The sequence below is a fragment of the Melanostigma gelatinosum genome (genome assembly GCF_949748355.1).
Source record: "Melanostigma gelatinosum genome assembly, chromosome: 14".
Lineage (NCBI taxonomy): Eukaryota > Metazoa > Chordata > Actinopteri > Perciformes > Zoarcidae > Melanostigma > Melanostigma gelatinosum.
In genome coordinates, this window is record NC_136647.1 from 3,990,675 (window position 1) to 4,010,403 (window position 19,729).

Sequence of the window (19,729 nt, forward strand, 5' to 3'; positions counted from 1 at the left end):
CTCCCTCTCTGCTGTGTTCTCGTCTTAAACCAATCCTAAAGTTGTGACCCTATGACCCGATCAGAGTTGATGTCTCCCGCTCTCAGAAACACTCACATGCCTGTTGAGCTGCAGATCCTGAGGCTGTTGAATGTGCCTCTCAGTCAAATTAAATAAATACAGCATGTCATCCTGCTGACATTTGTTCAGCAACCTTTCAAGTTACGCTCACTTTAATACACTGGCGATGGATTTATGAGTACATTGAAATGCACACATTTTAAACTGTACACTCTCACACACCTAGCAGCACACTTACAGACGGCGAAAACACAAAATGATCTCATAATCGCAAGCGGGACAAATGTGTGTTTTTAAAGGTATTTTATTACCGGAGTGTGTACAGACCTTTTGTAGAATCAATTGTAGCAATTATTTAGAAAGCATTTAACTTTTCTTTTTTTTTTTTTTTTCCATAAGAAAGTTAGGCTTTTGAAAAGTCCAAATGCAGCAGGGCAGTCGGGTTCTTCGTATATACGTCCGTCAAGCCCAATTCAAATCAAAACAGCGTCTGTGTGGAGAGACCTGCTGCTGCACGGAAAATGGCTGAGACGAGAAATTCCAATTCTTGACTACAGGGCGCCATCTAGTGGCGGCTGAACGACAAAAGCAAACCAAAAAGCAACAGCAGAGAGCTTCTATTTCCAGCAAGAGTGAGGACAAAACACACAAAAAGAAACAACTCTCACTCGTTTTTTCTCTCTCTTCCAAACCACCGGTGCCTTTCGGAATCAATTAAAATGAGAAAATTTAAATTAAAAAAAAACAGTCCAATATTCTTCTATAATAATTCACAAATACTCCGTCTATATAAACATTGATAGGAACACACAATGTAAACCATTCGTGCACTGCAAAAACCTTCATTTCTACCATTTTACGTCATAAATGAATTTGTTTTACTGTAAACGGGTTTACAGTATGAACTGATGACCCTGGTACCAGGATGATGAGCATATCAAAGAGGAATCAGTTGACTTGTTCTCCAACTGAATACGTTTTGAGGAATTAAAGGTCTCTGCAGCACACAAGGAAACTCATTTTTTTGCCTGCGTAAAGGAAGGTAAACACAGAAATTTGCAACACGCAACACAAAAACTCATTCCATCGCTCTGTTATACAACGTCTCCTGAAGACCAAAGCAGAGAAAACTAAACTTTACCTTTTCATTTCACAGTACCGTCAACAACAGAGAGAATTTAAATCAAAAACTACACGAAGTGTTTTGTGTTTTTGAGATGAAAATAAAGAGAATAGCCGTTTTTTACTGCCATTACATGCATTAACCCGTATTCTTCAGACTTCTCTGGAAGCCTGGTAATTGAGCAGCTCTCTCTCATCACATCGTTTACCGTATATATACCATAAAGAGTAAATCTTAAACTTCAATCTGTTTTGTAGGGCACTGCTTGTATTAAAAGACCGTAGGATGAGCAGTGCACTTTTACATTTAAACGCCAGAGGTGACAAGTAAATGAGAAATTAAAAACAACATCGGAAAAAATACAAACGTAATGCAAAAAAGAATTAAAATAAAATTGGAAAGCCAATACTCCGAACTCTTTTAGCTCGTCTCCAGCTTGGCCATTTCCTGCACGTAGATGCCGATGCTCTCGCTGTCAAACAGCACGAAGTAGACGGTCTTGATGGTGGAAGACATGGTGGCCACAAAGTAGGTGGAGATGGCCTTCAGGATCAGCTGGGCCGCCGTCTGCTTCGGGAAACCGTTCCTGAAAGAAAAGAACACACACACACACACACACACACACTTTGTGAACGGTGGTCAAACGCTCGAGAGACTTCATCATAACTGTGGCATTCATGAGAGCTGTGACTCTTCACTGGCCTCAAGTACGACTCACCTGCAGACGGTTATCGGTGCATCTCAATGTATCCTCAATTTTCTTCATTACTTCACTACTTTTTCATCAAGCAATACAAGAGATGACACATCTGAAGTCCCTTGTATTCAGAAAGTGCTTTCATAAAGTCTGAGTATAACCGTATTTGTTATAAAAGCTGCATCTTTTCCTTCCCAGTACCTGCGTGAGCCATTTTAGTACATAAATTTACGCCAAACAAATCATCGGTTTAGTTTTTGAGGCTTTTCTCTAAACCTTTGCTAGAGAGTTTCACCTTCTCAGGCCTCAAAAACGAAACGAAACAAGCCGAGAAGTGTGATTGAACTGCTGCAACTCATAGAAATACGGCATCAAACCCGTGACGAGGGTTCACAAGTGTCTTCGAGGCGAAACGGTTGGAAACAACTGCTCCGCCCCTTTCTTACCGGCGTTCCAACACACGGCATGTTTGTGGAAATCTCGGCAGATCAAAGTGGAGGTGTTTACCACCGTTGCCAGGGAACCACGGTCAACTCCGGTTTTGACTGACGCAAAGAGGATTGAGAAAAACGTACGAGTGGGGATTTTACTGCTGACGATGCAAGTATGCCACTCAAGATGTTATTAAGACGTGTGAGAAGGCTTTTCTGCCAAGTGGAGTATGGATCACCTTTGTTCGGGTGAACTCGGATACAGTTTCTTGGTTTGGAACCAGGTTTGCGAAAAATGTTGATGTAGCCACACTTTTTTTGCCAAAGCAACTCTTTATTTTAGTCCGTTGAGCTAAAGCCAGACTGAAAACACCCTCAAGCTAATGTTGTTAACCCTCTGAACCCCGAAACCCGCTGGAGGGACGGAAATCCATGTTTGCTTTAAACCATCGCCAAAACTACAGCGTTCATTAGAGCCAGAAGCTGTAAAAGGGTTCATAATCGTCAGATTATCACCGTTCCGACGGTCCTTGAACACATCATGTGAGTCTAATGCTTCTGTCATAAAACGCAACCGAAATGAAGCTTAAAATTGGGATTTCATCAAAAACATTATATTCTACTTGTCTCATTTTAAATTCAGCCTCAAACAAACCGTTTACTCTGAACAGATCCTGTAAAAAAACATTCAACTCTGCGCAACATTGGTAACACTTGTGGCAACTTGGTAAAAAATGTTTTATTTACAGATTCCCTTGTTTGCTAATTTTTGCAAAGAAAATGATCAAAGAACTTCTATTTGTGTTTTTGTATTTGTCATCAGTTATGGCATGTAACTAACTGTTTTCTCTACTTCTGTCGGTGTGTTTTCTTACCTCCCGCTACCGATGGAGGGGAAAGCCACAGACTTGAGTTTCTTCTCATCCGCCAGAGCCAGGCAGTTCTTCACCGTCTTGTCCAGCATCTCCTCACACTTGTCGGAGCCCCAGCCTGGACTGTTACAGTGGATGACGTACTTGGCAGGCAGGCCGAAGCCGGCGGTCAACACGGCTGAGGGACGGAGAGAAGAGAGAGGATGGCGAGCGGTGAGTGAGGTGGGAAGGGAAGAGGAGGAAACAAGGAGGGGGGGACAGAGCAGTAAGGGAACGTTCTTCAGGTAGAAATGTTTGGTGAGAAGTGAGGATGGTTTAAGTGCTAGATGTATTCTCAAACATCACTTACAAAAAGAGACAAGACACCGGATGATATTCATGTTCATGTTTTATCTATTACTATTCTAAATAGATGAACAGCAGCTGCCCCCTGCTCTATTTAGTGGGATCAGCACCTTAAACATGCTTCTTTTCTGAGACACCACGTCATATTTTGCTAAATTTGTGCTCGTTTTGTTTTAGCCAGACAGCGAGTTTGCTTCATGGAAAATGTGTGCAGCAAATCTCCAAGAGCTTAAAATGGTTCGGCCAGGGTCTCACAGTGAGGCGGGCCTGGAAAAAAAAAATTAAAAAATCACTTCTCCAGACAGCTGAAGAGGAGCAAAGAAAAGGAGAGCAGAAGAAGACCGAGAGGAAGAAGTTAAACCAGCAGCTGAAGACAGAGGAACTCAGCCAAAAGATTCGAACTCTGTGAAGTGAGAAAGCCTCCAGTCCGATTTTATTCGCCCACAGCGAACGCGTCACTGGACCGGAGTCAAAGCTGAGGACGAGCTCATTTCCTGATGGCACACAAAGAGGATGGAGAGACTTCACACGGCAGAGCGAGCGCCAGTCACACTGCATGTGTGATCTGGTCGAGAGGTAAAGTGTGCGGATGATGATGACGTTTTTTTTCTGCAAATTTCAAAAAAGGTTACGGAACTTCCAAGCGTTATTCTATGTTTTTCTTATTGTCCATATATTACAATATGACAAAAGAAATAGGGAGGAGTGCTCGCAAAAATCCAGATGAGCAAATACTTTTCATGAGCATCGTAAACATGCTGAAGCACTTGTTTGACGGCGGTTCTGAACCTGGTCTGGTCGGGATGACCGATCCAGATCCCCAGAATCCCTGACAGGCTCCGCTGGCTCGGTGTTCAGTCACCTGGGATCTATTCATGAGCTCCACACAGACACGTTAGAGAGAGCAGCGGTGGAGCGCTTGAAAAAGTGAGCGTGAGCGATGAACAAGGAGAGAGACAGATGGAGAAGGAATGAGAGAGGGACAGAAAGAGAAAGTGGAGAAAAGATGAACTGAAGGACAAAATAATCTGACGGCTCAAACAATACGACTCTCTCAAGGCCGATGCTCGCAGTTTGAGACTCAAGCCGCCAAGGACGGATATTATGGCCAATAATAAATGTCAATGATGACAGAATAACCACCGCTTCCCTAAAAAGTTCAAAGACGATGGAAATTCAAGCAAGATGTAGAAGTATGTGTGTGTGTGTGTGTGTATAGAGATTTACGGGATCACATCGCTGTCATAAGAGCTGGATGATGCTCAGAGTAGATCGATATCAACATAATATCCAATGAAAAGTCAGTGTCACCCAAAGCAGAAGGATGACAGAAGACGTTATTGCAGCGTTGCTCTTTGTGGAGGACACTCGAGTTCACCGTCGTCACGGATACAGATGTTTAACTATTTGTGGCGAAGCAGAGGCGTCTTTAAGCAGAACTCTGAATTCCTCTTCTTACCTTCTGAGCTCGTTAGAAAACAGAACTAGAAAACATGCACTCGGTAGAGTTCAGGCCTCCGTCAGGTGCGTCTGCAACGACCGCTGACGTATAGTGTGATTGAATGAATACAATCGCAGGCAATCGGCTCACAGATGTCGTATACGACACGTCGTGCAATCTTGTAGTGGCTAAATCCAAGTCGACCATCTGTAACTGACAGCATGAAGTCAAAAACCAGTCACGAACCTATCGTTATTAGATTAATTAAGATTTGGGGCTCTTGTTGAATTGACAAAAGCCAGAACGACATAAACAATAATAATTTAAACTAACAACGGCAGAGCCGGACTTAAAGGAGTCTGAATGGGAACTTGTCAAAATGTTCATGTTCCTCAGGCATCAAAGACAAACTCTGCTTTTCGTATAAAAAGACGAAAACAAATATTTTTTGTCCACACAATAAGCAGCATTCACTGGTAAATGCCGACATCGTCCGGCCTGTGCACTTACCGCCAGCGACCTCCAGAGGGCCGTTCTTCTTCTTCAGCTCCGACAGCGCGTCGGTGAACTCCTTCCCTCCCTTCTTCTCCAGAGCAGAGCCTGTCGGTGGAGGAGAGCATCGGAGCGATTACACACCTCACGTACTGCTGACGGACAGGAAGAGGAGAGGCGATGTCATGCAGACAGACACGCAGGCAAACATGGAGACGACGATGCTGTCAATCATTGTCACCTGGCTTCTCTCTCTGAGCTCATGCAGACTCTCTGTTACTTCCTTTGAGAGACGTAGAAAATGTCTCACGAAGGAAGTAACAGAGATTCAGGGCTGCCGTTTTCCAAATGCCTCACTCAGAGTCGGTTAAACTAAAGCCGGAGGTCCCTAATTACTTCCCTCTGTCCTCACATACCGGCTTATTTGCAGTGGACCTGAGGGCATTCTCTTTCACTCCCAAATTAAAGTGAAGAGTCGGTTTTAAAAAAAGCTTGTTGTATGTAAAAATGTAAACGCTCCTGTAACTTCTTTAAAGTTAAACTTGTTATTTTGATGGGTAAAGGACGTCATTCCACACTGATCTCTGTCAGACTTACTCAGCGCTAAAGAGAAGCCTCAAAGGAAACCAGAGAGGAGATTGAAGTCTACCCGAGCCAGAGAAATTCATGTTCTGGCTGCAACAGCAATAAAACACGGGCAGGAGAGACAAATACAATCAGCTTCATATCAGCCCTTTAAAGAAGAGTTTGTGATAAAAAGCTGAAATTAATAAAACAGCCAATGCGAGCAAGCAGATCCATAAATATATATATTTATATCATCCGTGGCCTCATTAGTGGTTTAACAGTTAAGACATTCAATCACTCATTAATTGACAAGTGATCGGCGCTCAGGAGTTTTAAATCTGAATCTCCAGGAAATGAAGGTCTCAATCAAACACTTGGTGGATTCTCTCGCCAACAGCTGAACTGACAGCACAGTCGAGGGGAACGGGAGATGAAGCGAGCCCCAGATCGCCCACATTTCAGTCAAGTGGAACAAAAGCGGCAAACAAACAAACAAACAAACAAACAGCAGCAGCAGCAGCAGCAGCAGCAGCAGCAGCAGTATGGTTTCACAGATACATTTGTGTAAAAATACGAAGCTGGTGTTTCTGCCTCAGTCCAGACCCTGGTTGCATGCAGAAACTCTTCATTTTCGGTGCATTAAAAAAATAAAATAAAAAAAAAGGCAGGAATTTCTGACAAACTGAGAAAACAGAGTCGGCTGCCAACCAGCAGTCTTTTTTATTTCATTGCAGTAAGCTGCAATGATTGCAATGATCCGGTTGGATGGGGCTTCCATTTACAGGAAGAACAGCAGGGAGTTGTGTTAAAAATGCATTCTTACTAAATAACTACAACGCAGGATAAAAACTGCTGCTGCTGTGATGTTTGTCCACAGACTATCTGGAATATGCAGAGAGAGAGAGAGGGAGAGAGAGGAGAGAGAGAGAGACGGGGCCTCTGTGGGTTGGATGGTTCCTTTACCTACTTCACCACCTGTATAGAGGGAGGAGTTGGTCGGGTGAACGACAGCTTCGCTATCCACGATGGAAAGGTCGGCTTGGACAACTTTCAACTACAGATGACAACAACAACAACAACAACAGGCAAACAACATGGTGGTAAAAACAGTGTGTGTGAGAGAGATCAGGAGCAATAATGTGGGTAAAGAAGATAGAACAAAAGAGGATGAAAGAGAAGAAGAGGAAGAAAAGAGATGTGAGGGCGCTCCTTATTGGTGTCACGGGAAACAAGGAGGCAAGTGAGGACACGGTGGGTCACATGATGTAATCAGGAAGCAGGACGGCACCCGAGGCCAGATTTACTGTCACAGAATTACAGATTGCATGTTAGAGTGCATTTATTATTATTTTTTTTTCAAATTTTAATTGTTTGTAGTTTTTAAAATTGGCGACATTAAGAAAGCGACCATCTGACTGATTGTGTCGTCCAGATTTCTTGGCTCATATAAAATGAGCAGATAACTCTGATCAAACTCCAGGCTATCGACCTCACAGTCTGGCTGCAGAGAGCAGCTAACAAGGGTTCATGTCGTGCTTTTCTTCTGTAAACTGGTGCTCTAATTCACAACCATCGTCGGGGATTTACAGTGATTATCAAGCTTTTGAAAAAGGTCTGACAGCCATCTGAAAGGAGGACAACCTGGAATGAACCTCAACACACTTACACGATAGGAAGAGCAAGCAGGATCACTGCTCTGAGGCGCTTTGATCAAAATCCTTGAATGTCTCCGCAGAAATGCTCGACTTGCTGCTGGGATTTGTATTTCAACGCAATCATTTTCTATTGACCTGCCAGAGAAAATCCGTCTTTCTCTTCGTTTTCAGTCAGAGAGCCGGCTGAGTGACTCGAGGTCCTCACACTATAATAAATAAGGTGTTTTATTTACTCAACAAGCTTTTCCAGGTCAGCAGACTGATCGTATAGCGCACGTCCTTCTTTTGCAACCAGCGTTTCATTTATTCATTTTTGAATGGCTGCATCTCTCATCAGGGTTTTACTGTAATCTTTGAGTCATTTCACAATCACAATCCACTTTAGTCGCCAAGTATGCATCTACGAACAAGGGAATTTGACTCAGGTTGTTGTTGCCGTTAATGTACTGACAATGAAATGGACATATTTCATGTTCCGAAGTGTCCAAACGTATTTCCTGCTACAAGAGCACGCTGATCTCCACAGATTAATGAGTTTAAGATAAACCTATTATTCTGGGTTTGCAAAGAGCTCAGCACACTTATAGAAAGTGAAGAGAAAAATGCAGATATGGAACCAATGACACTCGATTTTCACCTGGATTTCTGTGATATTTCTTTTTTCCATCAGATCGTCAATTGATTTTAAACCAAAAACAAATATCTCAGCCACACATATTGTCGATTTAATCAATATCTCTCTTCCACTTTCATCAACCACGTTGCCCAAATGAATCATTTAGGAGCATTCAAGGATTTTAAATCTCAAAACTGGGACCAGAGGGGGGGGGGGGGGGGGGGCTCACCTAGATCATCTTTAAGTTCAAGTTCAGCATTGGTGGGGCTGATGACCCCCTCCACGTCAAAGCCAGCCAAGTTACTGACCTCGCTGTGGATGAGGTTGAGCTGCGGAGGGGGGGGGGGGGGGGGGGAGGCATGCCGAGGAGGAGGGAGAGCAGGAAGGAAGAGGGGAGGAAGCAAAGCAATTAAAACCAGATTCACACCACTGCTTAAAAAAGGGATACCTTGACTTTCTGATGACATATCGGCACTACAGCTGAAAGCACACAGTGAGTGAATGCTACATGCATGTGTGTGCAGTGGCACGTGCTATTTAATGTCTAAATGTGGACCGACAGCCTACAAGCTTTGTACAAGAGTACACAAGCAACTAAACTCACTGCTGCAACAGTTATACTGCGACTGCTTTATCAGCGTTAGTCAGCGCTTTCATTTTCTACGTTTTCAAAGCAAATTGTGGCAACTACACAAGGTCAACACAGGAGGGCAGGCCTGCAGGTGCATTGACTGGTTGAATGCTAAATTATTTAAAATGTCGATGGAAAGAGCCTGAATAATTAGGACCGCACAGACAAATGGCTTCAACCAGGAGGGACATGAGTCACAAGCTGAAACTAACCAACAGAAACATGTTGGAGAAGCAGCAGACAGCTTGACTTGTCACAGTAAGAAAAGCACAGGCGTTACGAACATGAACAATGGTTCTGTTCTATTCATACCTGTGCTTTTCCTTCAGCGACATGTCAAAATCTAATTTTACGCAGTTGTGTTTGCAGTTATTTGAGAGCGTAACGAGTGTTTGTCGTTTTTCAGCTACGTATTAAATGTCTTGCAACGTCCCTTTAGTCCTGCTGTTCCGATTGAATGTCAGTTTATATTCTATCTACTCAGGAAAAATCCAAATAGACACATTTTATATCTTTTGAGTTTGAAGCCAGCAATTTTACCAAGACCGAGGGGAGTATTCTAAAACGGCGAATGTCAAGGTATCCTTCTAGATGTTAGGAATATTTCACATCCTGTTAGTAGAGTCGAAGATTCATTCGTCATCTGTTGCACAAACACCATATTTCACCCAAATCATCCCAAAACAAAGCATTGACCACAGACCAGTGATTCTAAAAGAGTGTGACTGAGATTGAACACTTTGGCAGGAGAAGTGCAGCTGTGGTAATTAAGCTATAAAACAGAACAGACTCGCTTTTCTCTTCATGGGTTCATTATCTTAATCACTGGACGTTGCTTTGATTTTCATCCACTGATTTCCAAACAGCGCCGCAAACTGTTTGTGTAAGCTACACAATCGAGCGCTGAGCCATTTTACTCATGCAGAAAGTATGCACACAAACGCTTCCTGTGACAGAGTGTGGCGTAGTCGATTGTTACAGTCGAGCAGTGTGATTTCACATTAAAAAAGGGGAAAATTTGCAGATTTTCAACCTTATCTTTATCTTTCCGAGTGAAGTACAGAGTGTGAAAAACAGCCTGCAGTTGTTACTCATGTCTCGGATATCCAGCCGTATTAATCATCATTCTGCTGGAATGAATGTCAGCGTGGGTAGTTTGTGTCGGATGCTGTTGCAGAGGACAACCCCCGAGAGAGAGCGAGCGGTGCGTTACTGTGCTCGACTTCCTCACTGGGACTCAGGTTCTGCTGGAGACCTTCTGACGGACCTTTTATTTTTTCTTATTTAATGGTCTGCCTCTGAGGAAGGAGCGAGGGCCGCCAACGAGCCACTGCAGCGTGTAGAGGCAGCATATATCCTTTAAAAGCTAAGTCTGCTGTTACATCAGGTCAGCGGTGTTGAATCATACATCATTAGCATGTGCACAGTAGACCAAAGCATGCAGTGAAATTAGCAGCGTTTAAAAGTCACAACTGAGCTGAAATGTTGAGCTCTGGAAGTAAATTTACCACTTTTAAGAACATGCACAGGAGCCAAAATCATAACAAATGAGCAAGTATTATTCATCTACTACAGGGACTCAGTGACACTTCTTGCATCATTCTTGAGTCATTCATTCTTTTACATGTCCCCCCCCCCCCCCCTTATGCCTTTCAAACTCAGATCTATTTTTATGAGCTTCGGGTCTTGATGATCATGAAACTTTTTTTTTTTTAAAAAGGCAAATTTACTTCCATGTTGCAGTTCAAAAGAAGAAGGAACAAAAAGGTTAAAAAGAGGTCTGTGTGCTCAGCAGAACCAAAGAGAGAGGAGCCTCCAGAGATGCAGAAGACAAACATTCATGGTTGCTACTACTACAGCTAAAGCCACGATATGAAGTCTGGTGAATCAAAGCAGACCCGTTAGGAAGTACAGCGCGATGGAACCTTCCATCACAAACTGTTTTCTTTCCATGAGACAGAACAGATAATTCATTCCAACATCATCACCTCGGAAATCTGGTTCAGTTATGATAGAAATGTCGATGACAGACGGCAGATCTAACAGTTTGTAGTCTGAAGTATTTTTGATTGAAAACCCTGCGGCTGAGAAAAGAGAGTCCTTGTATGTGTACACAGTATGTATCTATGAACGTCTTACTTCACGTTTCTGGAAGTTATCAAACACGTGTCTAGAACTCTGGCTTATTTATCAGCCTTATTTTAGCCTGGCATGAGTTAGGCATCTGTTCTTTCCAAACTTCAATAATTCAATAGTACGACGGCATATTAAGGCCATTGTAGGTCAAAACACAGAAAACAGAAATCTTTAGGATTTATCTGAAAGAAAATGTGTAACAGGAATAACATGAGGATACAGTACAATTCATACTGTTATCAGTATTATGTTCAACAAATAACTCAAGAGAACTTGAAAGAAACCGTGTGTAGGAATCTTTCAGGGCCTTCGCCTCGCTCAGAGGCCGTCCTGAGCACATGAACACAGCTTCAGGATAAATAACTGCATTTGTGACTTTAATCTCAGAGATTTTCAGATTTTTTTCTCGCAATTTTATAACTTCATAATCACCAACAATATCCACGTTTCTTCTTGTAAATGTACAATTTTAAACTCGAATATTCTTCGTTTTTTTTTGTTTCTTGGGAATCGACACAGACTCACCTGTGGTTGATAATATATTTCGCGCAGACATGTCTGTCTATTTCTACAGAGAGAGAACTGACCTTCTGACCCAGGAAGAGGCTCTTGGTGGAGAGCACGGTGAAGCTGTCGACTGGAGATCCCTCTGTGGTGCTGTCCGCCGACGCCGCCTTGCTCACCTCGCCCTGCTTCTGTTAACACAGAATGCATGTCGACGCTATCAGACCCTCTGCAGGACAGAGTACTGCTGTCTCTTTGTACCCTCTGTGGGGAGGTTAAGAGGTCAGGGCCAGCTACAGTATCAATGCTGAAGCTAGTTAGTTAGATTTCAGGTGTTATTTCAACCTCTCCCTGCCTGTTACAGATAGAAAACCTTACCGTTAAGTGGTTCAACTGACTGGTTCTGGTGGTGGCGAGCGGCCAAACAAATACTTAACTTTCTCCATTCTTTCTTCCAATTTCAACTTCCCACATTGGACCAGAGATACACTTGAGTGTAGATCCCCAATCACCACTGCTCAAACAGAAGAGTACCTTAGCCTTCGCTCCCCTCCTTTTCCGACTCATTTTCTTGCTCGCTGATTTCTTGACCGGCTTGGGTTTTTTCTCGGGGGCGGGTGACATGGGCATCTCCAGCTTTCCCTTTATTCCTCTCTTCTTAGCCAGCAGCTCCGGGTGGATGTTGGGCAAGACTCCACCCGCTGCGATGGTCACACCTTTCAGCAACTGAGACAGGAAGACAGGGTCAGTACCTGGAGGGTAAGAAATAAATCAAAAATTCTCTGAGCAGTTTTGTTGCGATTTTGTTCTCTGCGGCTTTGATTTTCACTACAATGTATAAATCCTGCACCTCCATGGAAACAGCACAACCACGGCTAGAAGCAGCGAGAACTCAAAAATATCTTTTGTGCAGAATAATAGAGTTACAATGTCATAAATAATTTATTTTTTTTAAAGTGCAAGTTGAATTTCTGTGATAATTTATTTAACAAAAATTGGAAAACACTGGAATCAATATATTCAACATGTATTCCAGTGTTACCGGTGTAGGCGTTCACATTTTTACAACCTCTCCTGTCCTCTGCTCAATGCACTTTGATCAGCAGCCTGCAGTTTTTGATGAAATATAAAAATGTTAAGCTTCGTTTGGCTGCTTTTTGTGACACATCCCACCGAAGGTTTTTTCGGGTTCAGAGGGTTAAATAGGTGTGACATATCGTCGCGTTTACATACTGAATGCAACATGAAATGGATTCATAGATACGTGCAGGGCTCTGACCTGGTTCAGCTCCTCATCGTTGGCGATGGCCAGCAGGATGTGTCGTGGTGTGATACGACCCTTCTTGTTGTCTCTGGCTGCATTACCTGCTAACTCCAAGATCTCAGCTGCAGAGGTGAAAAACAAAAAATATCATCAATAAACATCGAGCACCCGAGGTTTAGAAAAACAGTTCACGCCTCTGAATGCTGAGGTGAACTCAACAATAGACTTCAACGTGGGCCCTTCTACATAATTCCAGGAGATCAGTGGATCTCTGAATACACGTACGTCTTTAAAATGCTTCATCTCGTCCTCGTATCGCTGGCGTTTTAGTGGGAAAAGTTCCTCAGGTGTCTCTCTTGGTTGCCTTACTTTCTGCCTGGCATCACTTTATATTCTAAAACTATTACAGTTGGGTCAAAATAAATCATTTCAAGACTGGGGATCAGCTGCTGTTGTTGTTGTAGTAGTGGACAGCCTGATGAACATCTGTGACAAGAAGATAAGTTCCATGCTGAAATGTGTGCGTTTCTTTAAATATTTTGTCAGAATCAGAAACCGTTTATTGCCAAGCACGTTGCTTTGTGATCGGTGCGGCATAATAAACATGCTGCAACAGTGAGACATAATTTACAACTAGAAAATATGAAAATGTACGATAAAAACAAATAAATGATCCAGTCATTCTCTCGCCATAGGAGGAATCTCACCGGTGAGGTACTCGAGGACAGCAGCCAGGTAGACGGGCGCTCCCACCCCGATGCGATATTTGGGCAGGTCCCTCTTGATGTAGCGCAGCATGCGTCCGACGGGGAAGATGACCCCGGCCTTGGAGGACCGGGACGTCTTGGTCAACTTCTTCTTTGCTCCTCGGCTCGACATCTTGCTGAGACCGCTGCCTGTGTCAGACTCTGCAGGGGAAACGCCGAGACCATCACCCATTAACAAAAATCAGAACCAGGCTGACTTCCTTTACGGTGAGTCGATGAATACGCAGAGATATTGAGTGCACCTAGTGTGAAATCTTTCTAAAATGCACTCGATATCCATTCGGACACTGAAAACATACTAAAATTGTACTTTCTGTCTTTGCTGAATGAAAACACAGATGGGTAACACTTGTCAGTATCACACTCATGGACGGATTCTGTTTTCCAAATTACTTAACAACTAAATAAACGCAATTCCTGAATAAGCCACCAATACTATTTGTGAAACTAATTTTTTGTTTTTTGAAGGTTTGTTTCCAAAACAAAAGCTGATACAATCCTGAATAGTTTTTACATCCCAACACCCAGCCCTGAACTCCTACTACATCCAATATCACATAATATTGTTGTTATTATGCCTAACATCGATTACCCAAGATCCCCGTCACGCCACAGAGCCTGTTAAATGTCACAGATAGCAATGCTGCTGGGTACGGATGTCATTGTATTGATAACAAGCCATTAGCACCCTGGTATCACCGCAATGGTCAGTTATTAAATGCACATTTGCATATTCATGTGGTATGATGTATTGATGGTGATATTCAAGTAAAACGCTATATTTCCCCCAAATAATGGTATGGAAATGTGAAACCGCCTGTGATGGAAAATATATATATTTAATTGTACCAGATGCAGACATCAATTAGCTGTCTTGATACTGATTATTAATTAGCACCACAAAAGGCCCGGCTGTTTCCTTGATCACGCTGTAATGGTTGAATTTCACACGATACATTGTATCAAAACATAAACCACCAATCACGTTCTTGACCAGCAGATAGTAAGAAGATAAATGATAAGATACAGAATCTGCGGCATGTCTCCACTCCGAACAGGTGTAGGTGAGTTAAACCGTCTCTCTCGGCATTTATCGCTCTCCGCTGAACAACGATTTCCGCATGTCAACAGCCCAACGGACGTCTCGCACATGCACATTTATTCTATCAAGACTTCAGCGGCAACACCAGCGGTGAAGATATCCAGCTGTCAAGACAAGCTGAGGGCATTTTGTCCTGTTTTCAAGTCTCTCGAGTGGATCTAAACCCCGGCTGAGCGGCGGCAGCTGCCCGCTCCTCCTTCCCCTCCCTCCCCCGGCTGTCAGCTCCAGCAAGTCCTCGGCCTCCATGTCCGTAAAAACACACACACACATAAATGACAACGTTGACGGCTCGGACGAGAACAAGCGACCGCGCCCGACACGACGCAACGGCGTGCAAAGCCCGGTTTTTATGGTTACTTACAAACAAAAAAACACAGCGGGGAGGGGGGGGGGGGAAGAAGAGGAAGAAAAATGTCTCCGGTTCTCCGGGTAACAAGCCTGGGCAGTGTCCTCGACTCCCACAATCCACAGCGAGTTTAAATATCGGATGGGGAAGCCAGCGCTGCCCGCGGAGCGAGCCAACGTTGCTGAATCCGAAATCTGCTGCTCGAGATGGTCTTTTAACCCCTTCACACCTTCCACTCTGTGCAGAGGGGAGAGAATAAACCACGTGCTTATAAGCTGGAAATGCTGACGGTTTTTCCCGAGCAGATCGATGATAACGCTCACATTTAAAGGGGCCAAGTGTGTACGATTTGGTGGCATCTAGAGGTGCGTTGCAGATTTATATAGAGTCTATAATTGCGACCAACTAAATAACCTTCTGCTCGCACCCTCCCTCTCGAAGCATGTTGGAGAAGTACGGTGGCCTTCAGGTCGGGGTAATTATCTTAAGGATTTTAATACAACTCGTATCAATACTCTGCTACATGACTAAATACTTGCTTTTAAAAACACACATAGAACTTCTAAAACAACAGGATTAGAATTCATCTTTAAAATATATATATATACATATTGTTTATAGAGCAGCAACAGTTATGTTTACAACAACAAAGTCACAATATAAAGTCATTAATATCTCACTGGAAACAAATGTAAAATGTTAATAAAATGAATAAAAGTCAAGTTTATAAAGTTGGCTTTTTACCAGCAAATATTTAATTGAAAGTGGTCATAAGCGTAGTTGCCTTAATACGGGGTTTAGGAATGCATCCCTACCTTCAGATAACGTAAAACGCGAATGTCTCTCGCCAGACCCAGTGAATATTCTGCGCTGCTGTAGAAACATATGGCTTTGCCTAAGCTAACGAACACACTACAATTATTAGTTTCAGGTGATTATACACAGATTAAAACATAGTTATGAATGTTATACTCCATCGCTGTCAATTAATCACCCCAAATGTTACACACTGTTCCCTTAAGAATCTACAGGAGCAGTGTTTTGAGCTAAATGCTAACGTTAGCTCGCTTACATGCCCACAATGACAATGCAGATGCCATAATATTTAGCCTGCAGAGTTCACCGTCGTAGTTTAGCATGTTAGCAATTGCTAGTTATCACATGAGTACAAAGTACAGCAGAGGCTGATGGGATAGTTTTGCAGGTATTTAGGCATCGGCCTAAATCAAATGAACAATTTACATTTGACATGATATTGGGATCTCAAAAGTCACAAGGGTTCATCCTCTGGGAACCATGAATGTCTTTTGACAAAATGATGTAACAAAACATAATAAAGACTCCAGAAAAGGGTGTGCAGCACCTATCATGAAACAGGTACAACCTTTGAATCCTACTAAACTGGTTTTTAAAAGAAGCACAAACAAGTCTGATCAGTTTGTAAACCTGCCGACATATGGTGTTGCGTGTTAAGTAAATATTATAAACTCTTGTCACTTGCGTCACCAAATGGTGGTCAGGTGACCAAACACTCACACGCACAAAGGCTAATTTAAATAAAATGAGCTCTCTGACCCGTGATTAAAGACATTCTCAAACTAATTTCTTCAAATCGGCTCGATCTGAGGTGCCCCTCTTCGTATGTTTGGCACTGACATATTACATTCTCTTCTGACTCCTCTGTTTGCCAACAGTCACAAGATGGATGCTGGTCAAAGCGAAGGCGTTACTTATAGAACAAACAATGTAGAACAATGTGTCTCTTCTATTCAAGGGTGCCAGTGAGACGTGACAGTTGGCCAACATGCACAACACCAGGAGCCCTGGAACTGAAGCAGCCGAATGGAATTCAGCCATCATTCACTGTGTTCTTAACACCTGTTTCTTTCCTATGAACTGTGACGTGACCGTGGGAGAAGGAACGAGGAAACAGCGGCGGCAGCTTCACACCAGAGGTCAGACCTGAGCTGTGCATTGAAACACCACTTTGTGCAGGAGGAGTCGTAACCTGATGTTAATATGGTGAAATTAATTGGCTTTCATTTATTCATACCAAGTCATTTCCTTCATCATTTAATGTAATTCAAACTAAAGATTCTACAGCTAAAATGGAAATAATAAATTATTATATAGCTATTCAAAATAAATGTTTTTCTCGTCAAAGGTTTTATCGAGAAAGTAAAAGTTATACTTATTATATATACCTGCCATTTCATCAGCTTTATCAAATATTTAAAAGCCGAGTGACCTCAATTTCACATATATACTTGAATTTTTTTTAAAAAGTATATTAAAGTCAAATGCTTTGTTTTTACAGTCGCCTACATACCTGTTTGCTCTCATCTATCATACCCATAAAAAACATATTGATATAGAGCAAAGGGAATACATAAGACTCAATAAAGGAGATAAACAGTCAAGTAAACTTCAAAATAAATACAATTCAGTTGATGTCATTACAGCACATGATAGACCACAGTAATGCAGAATGGTCAACAGCTAATCTTGTGACTTGAATTTAGTTTGGTAATATTTGGTGTGTGTGTGTGTGTGTGTGTGTGTGTGTGTGTGTGTGTGTGTGTGTGTCTGTGTGTGTGTGTGTGTGTGTGTGTGTGTGTGTGTGTGTGTGTGTGTGTGTGTGTGTGTGTGTGTGTGTGTGTGTGTGGTAGCTTCATAACTCTTGCTCACACAGAGTGAGTTAACAGAGTTGGATATTCTGGTGCCCCCTGCTGGATGATACTGGAATAGATTTAAAATTGCGAGACACGTGATAAGCAGTTCTTTCAGTAGAGTTTCTGCAACGACCACTGCTGGAATATTTGATTATATATTTATTTAGCAATCCAGACGGAGCAGAGTTTGGTTCTGTCCAGAGACCGGTTTGTAATCCCACAGACTCTTGCTTCACTTCTTGGGTATTGAGGAGTATTTATGGGGAGAATGGAAGCTACGCGGTGCATTCTCTACCGCTAGACAACTTCACTGCTAACCTTTTCCTCTCCTCAGATTACCAACACCGGTCTGGCCTGAGGGCAGCCACCATCTCTCTCTCTCTCTCTCTCTCTCTCTCTCTCTCTCTCTCTCTCTCTCTCTCTCTCTCTCTCTCTCACACACACACACAAAGCGCTGCCCCATACAGCCATGATCATGTGCATCAGTGTTGAAAGAAAAATAGATGAAGAATACCACCAGACCAATGCTTGCGGTTTATCAAGGTGTGCAGTTCTGGTCATGAATAATTCCTAATCCCAAACGGAAACAAGATCCCAAATTGAGAGTAAGTCAGCCGTTAATGAAGGTATAAAACAGTCAATAAAACATGTTTTTCAAACAGTGGGAATCAATGCAAACACGAGAGGTACTTGAGCATACAGTGATAAATGAGCGCAGAAAATGATATTAGGCTGATGGGTCCGGTAGTATTTCAGATTAGCCGTGGACAGACAGACAAATGCACATGCAGGCACGCACAAACACACGACCGGGACACATAATCTCCTCCCATGCATACAAATATGTTGCGCCTCAACAGACTGTACCATAGTTAATCCTAAAGAGAGCCTAAAAATACACTACAGGTACAATGGGTACAACAATAAGGTGATACTTAGCTGGTGTGACATAACACAACCTTTCACAATATTGGATAACTATCCAGGTATCTTGAAATGAATCTGCTCGAGCAAATTTCATTTTATTTCTGCAGCATATTAATCTACTATTTACAGCAACAATTTAGAGTTTCAATCAATTAAGAACGACTTTAAGTTATTTAACAAGTCTTTATGTAGATAATAAAAGGTCCTCAGTTAAGTAAGAAATACTTCAAATCTCTCTGCGTGTTTATTGAAGAGGGTTTCATGGTTCAAGGTTTCTCTGTTATTATCCAATTAGTTGTGCAGACAGGAGATTCAGCACTCAAGAATAAAAACAAGACGCCACAGCAACACCGATTTAAAGGACATTTAAACAAATATATCAGAACAAATATCATATAGTATCAAAAATACAATTATAATTTACAGTTGTCATCCACACACCAGTGTTCAAAGTCACTTTATTAATGATTATGGTGGACTGACCTCCTGTACGGTGATAATGGGCGATAGTGAAGCCACACAGACAGGCCTGGAGGTTATCAGGGTCAGGGAGCGTTAAGTGATAGCTGCAGGAGATGACATTGATGTTGGGAAGGCAGAGGACAGAGTGTGTGTGTGTGAGTGTGTGTGTGTGCAGACCGCAGTCATCTGAACACATCTAATTCTGATTCTGTCTGATGTTTTAGATGTTTGCATTATTCTATAAACATGTTATATTTGGATTCTTTACCTATGACAGAATATTTGAGGAAAGGGCATATATCATAAATCTATTGTATATTCTTGCCAAATTCTACATAGCTACATAAGTGTAAATTTACAAGCCAAAATCCTATTTTTGTGTTTTTACAAAGAGTTTGAACTGCATATAAAAGCTATTAAATGCTGTTCATTTAGGTATGTAATTAATTTGTGCCTTAGTGTCCCCTTTTTCTCTTTATTTACATTCTTTTTTTACGTTTTATATTTTTATGTTTTTATTTCTCTTTCTCTTTCTTTGTGTTATTTATTTACGTTTTTATTTCTATTTTTATGTTTATTTTTTACGTTTCTTATTGACAATTTGTGAAATTGTACATGT

At 42.2% G+C, this 19,729-nt stretch overlaps 1 protein-coding gene across 2 annotated transcripts; it reads right to left on the reverse strand.

The window, feature by feature from the left end:
• Positions 1-348: 348 nt before the first annotated feature.
• On the reverse strand, positions 349-15,174 carry macroh2a1 (macroH2A.1 histone). 2 transcript variants are annotated; one of them, XM_079283657.1, is made up of 9 exons: positions 15,065-15,174; positions 13,542-13,742; positions 12,850-12,956; positions 12,105-12,296; positions 11,654-11,761; positions 6,992-7,082; positions 5,480-5,569; positions 3,187-3,361; positions 349-1,769 (listed from the first exon to the last, which is right to left on the reverse strand). In XM_079283657.1, the coding sequence occupies exons 2-9, from the start codon at positions 13,711-13,713 to the stop codon at positions 1,604-1,606; spliced, it is 1,101 nt and encodes a 366-aa protein (XP_079139783.1). In that variant the 5' UTR covers positions 13,714-13,742; positions 15,065-15,174; the 3' UTR covers positions 349-1,603. The 2 variants fall into 2 exon arrangements, with proteins under 2 accessions (XP_079139783.1, XP_079139782.1); XM_079283656.1 differs by lacking the exon at positions 15,065-15,174 and having other exon boundaries at positions 13,542-13,870.
• Between the last annotated feature and the right edge of the window lie 4,555 nt (positions 15,175-19,729).

What these genes read in the sequence shown, in the direction of transcription:
- macroh2a1 (XM_079283656.1), bottom strand. Translation starts at nt 13,773, where the DNA reads ATGGGTGATGGTCTCGGCGTTTCCCCTGCAGAGTCTGACACAGGCAGC. An exon ending in TGTCCTCGAGTACCTCACCG is followed by an intron (nt 12,957 to 13,541) that starts GTGAGATTCCTC and finishes TCACCTCTGCAG; the next exon opens with CTGAGATCTTGGAGTTAGCA. An exon ending in ACGATGAGGAGCTGAACCAG is followed by an intron (nt 12,297 to 12,849) that starts GTCAGAGCCCTG and finishes TTCCTGTCTCAG; the next exon opens with TTGCTGAAAGGTGTGACCAT.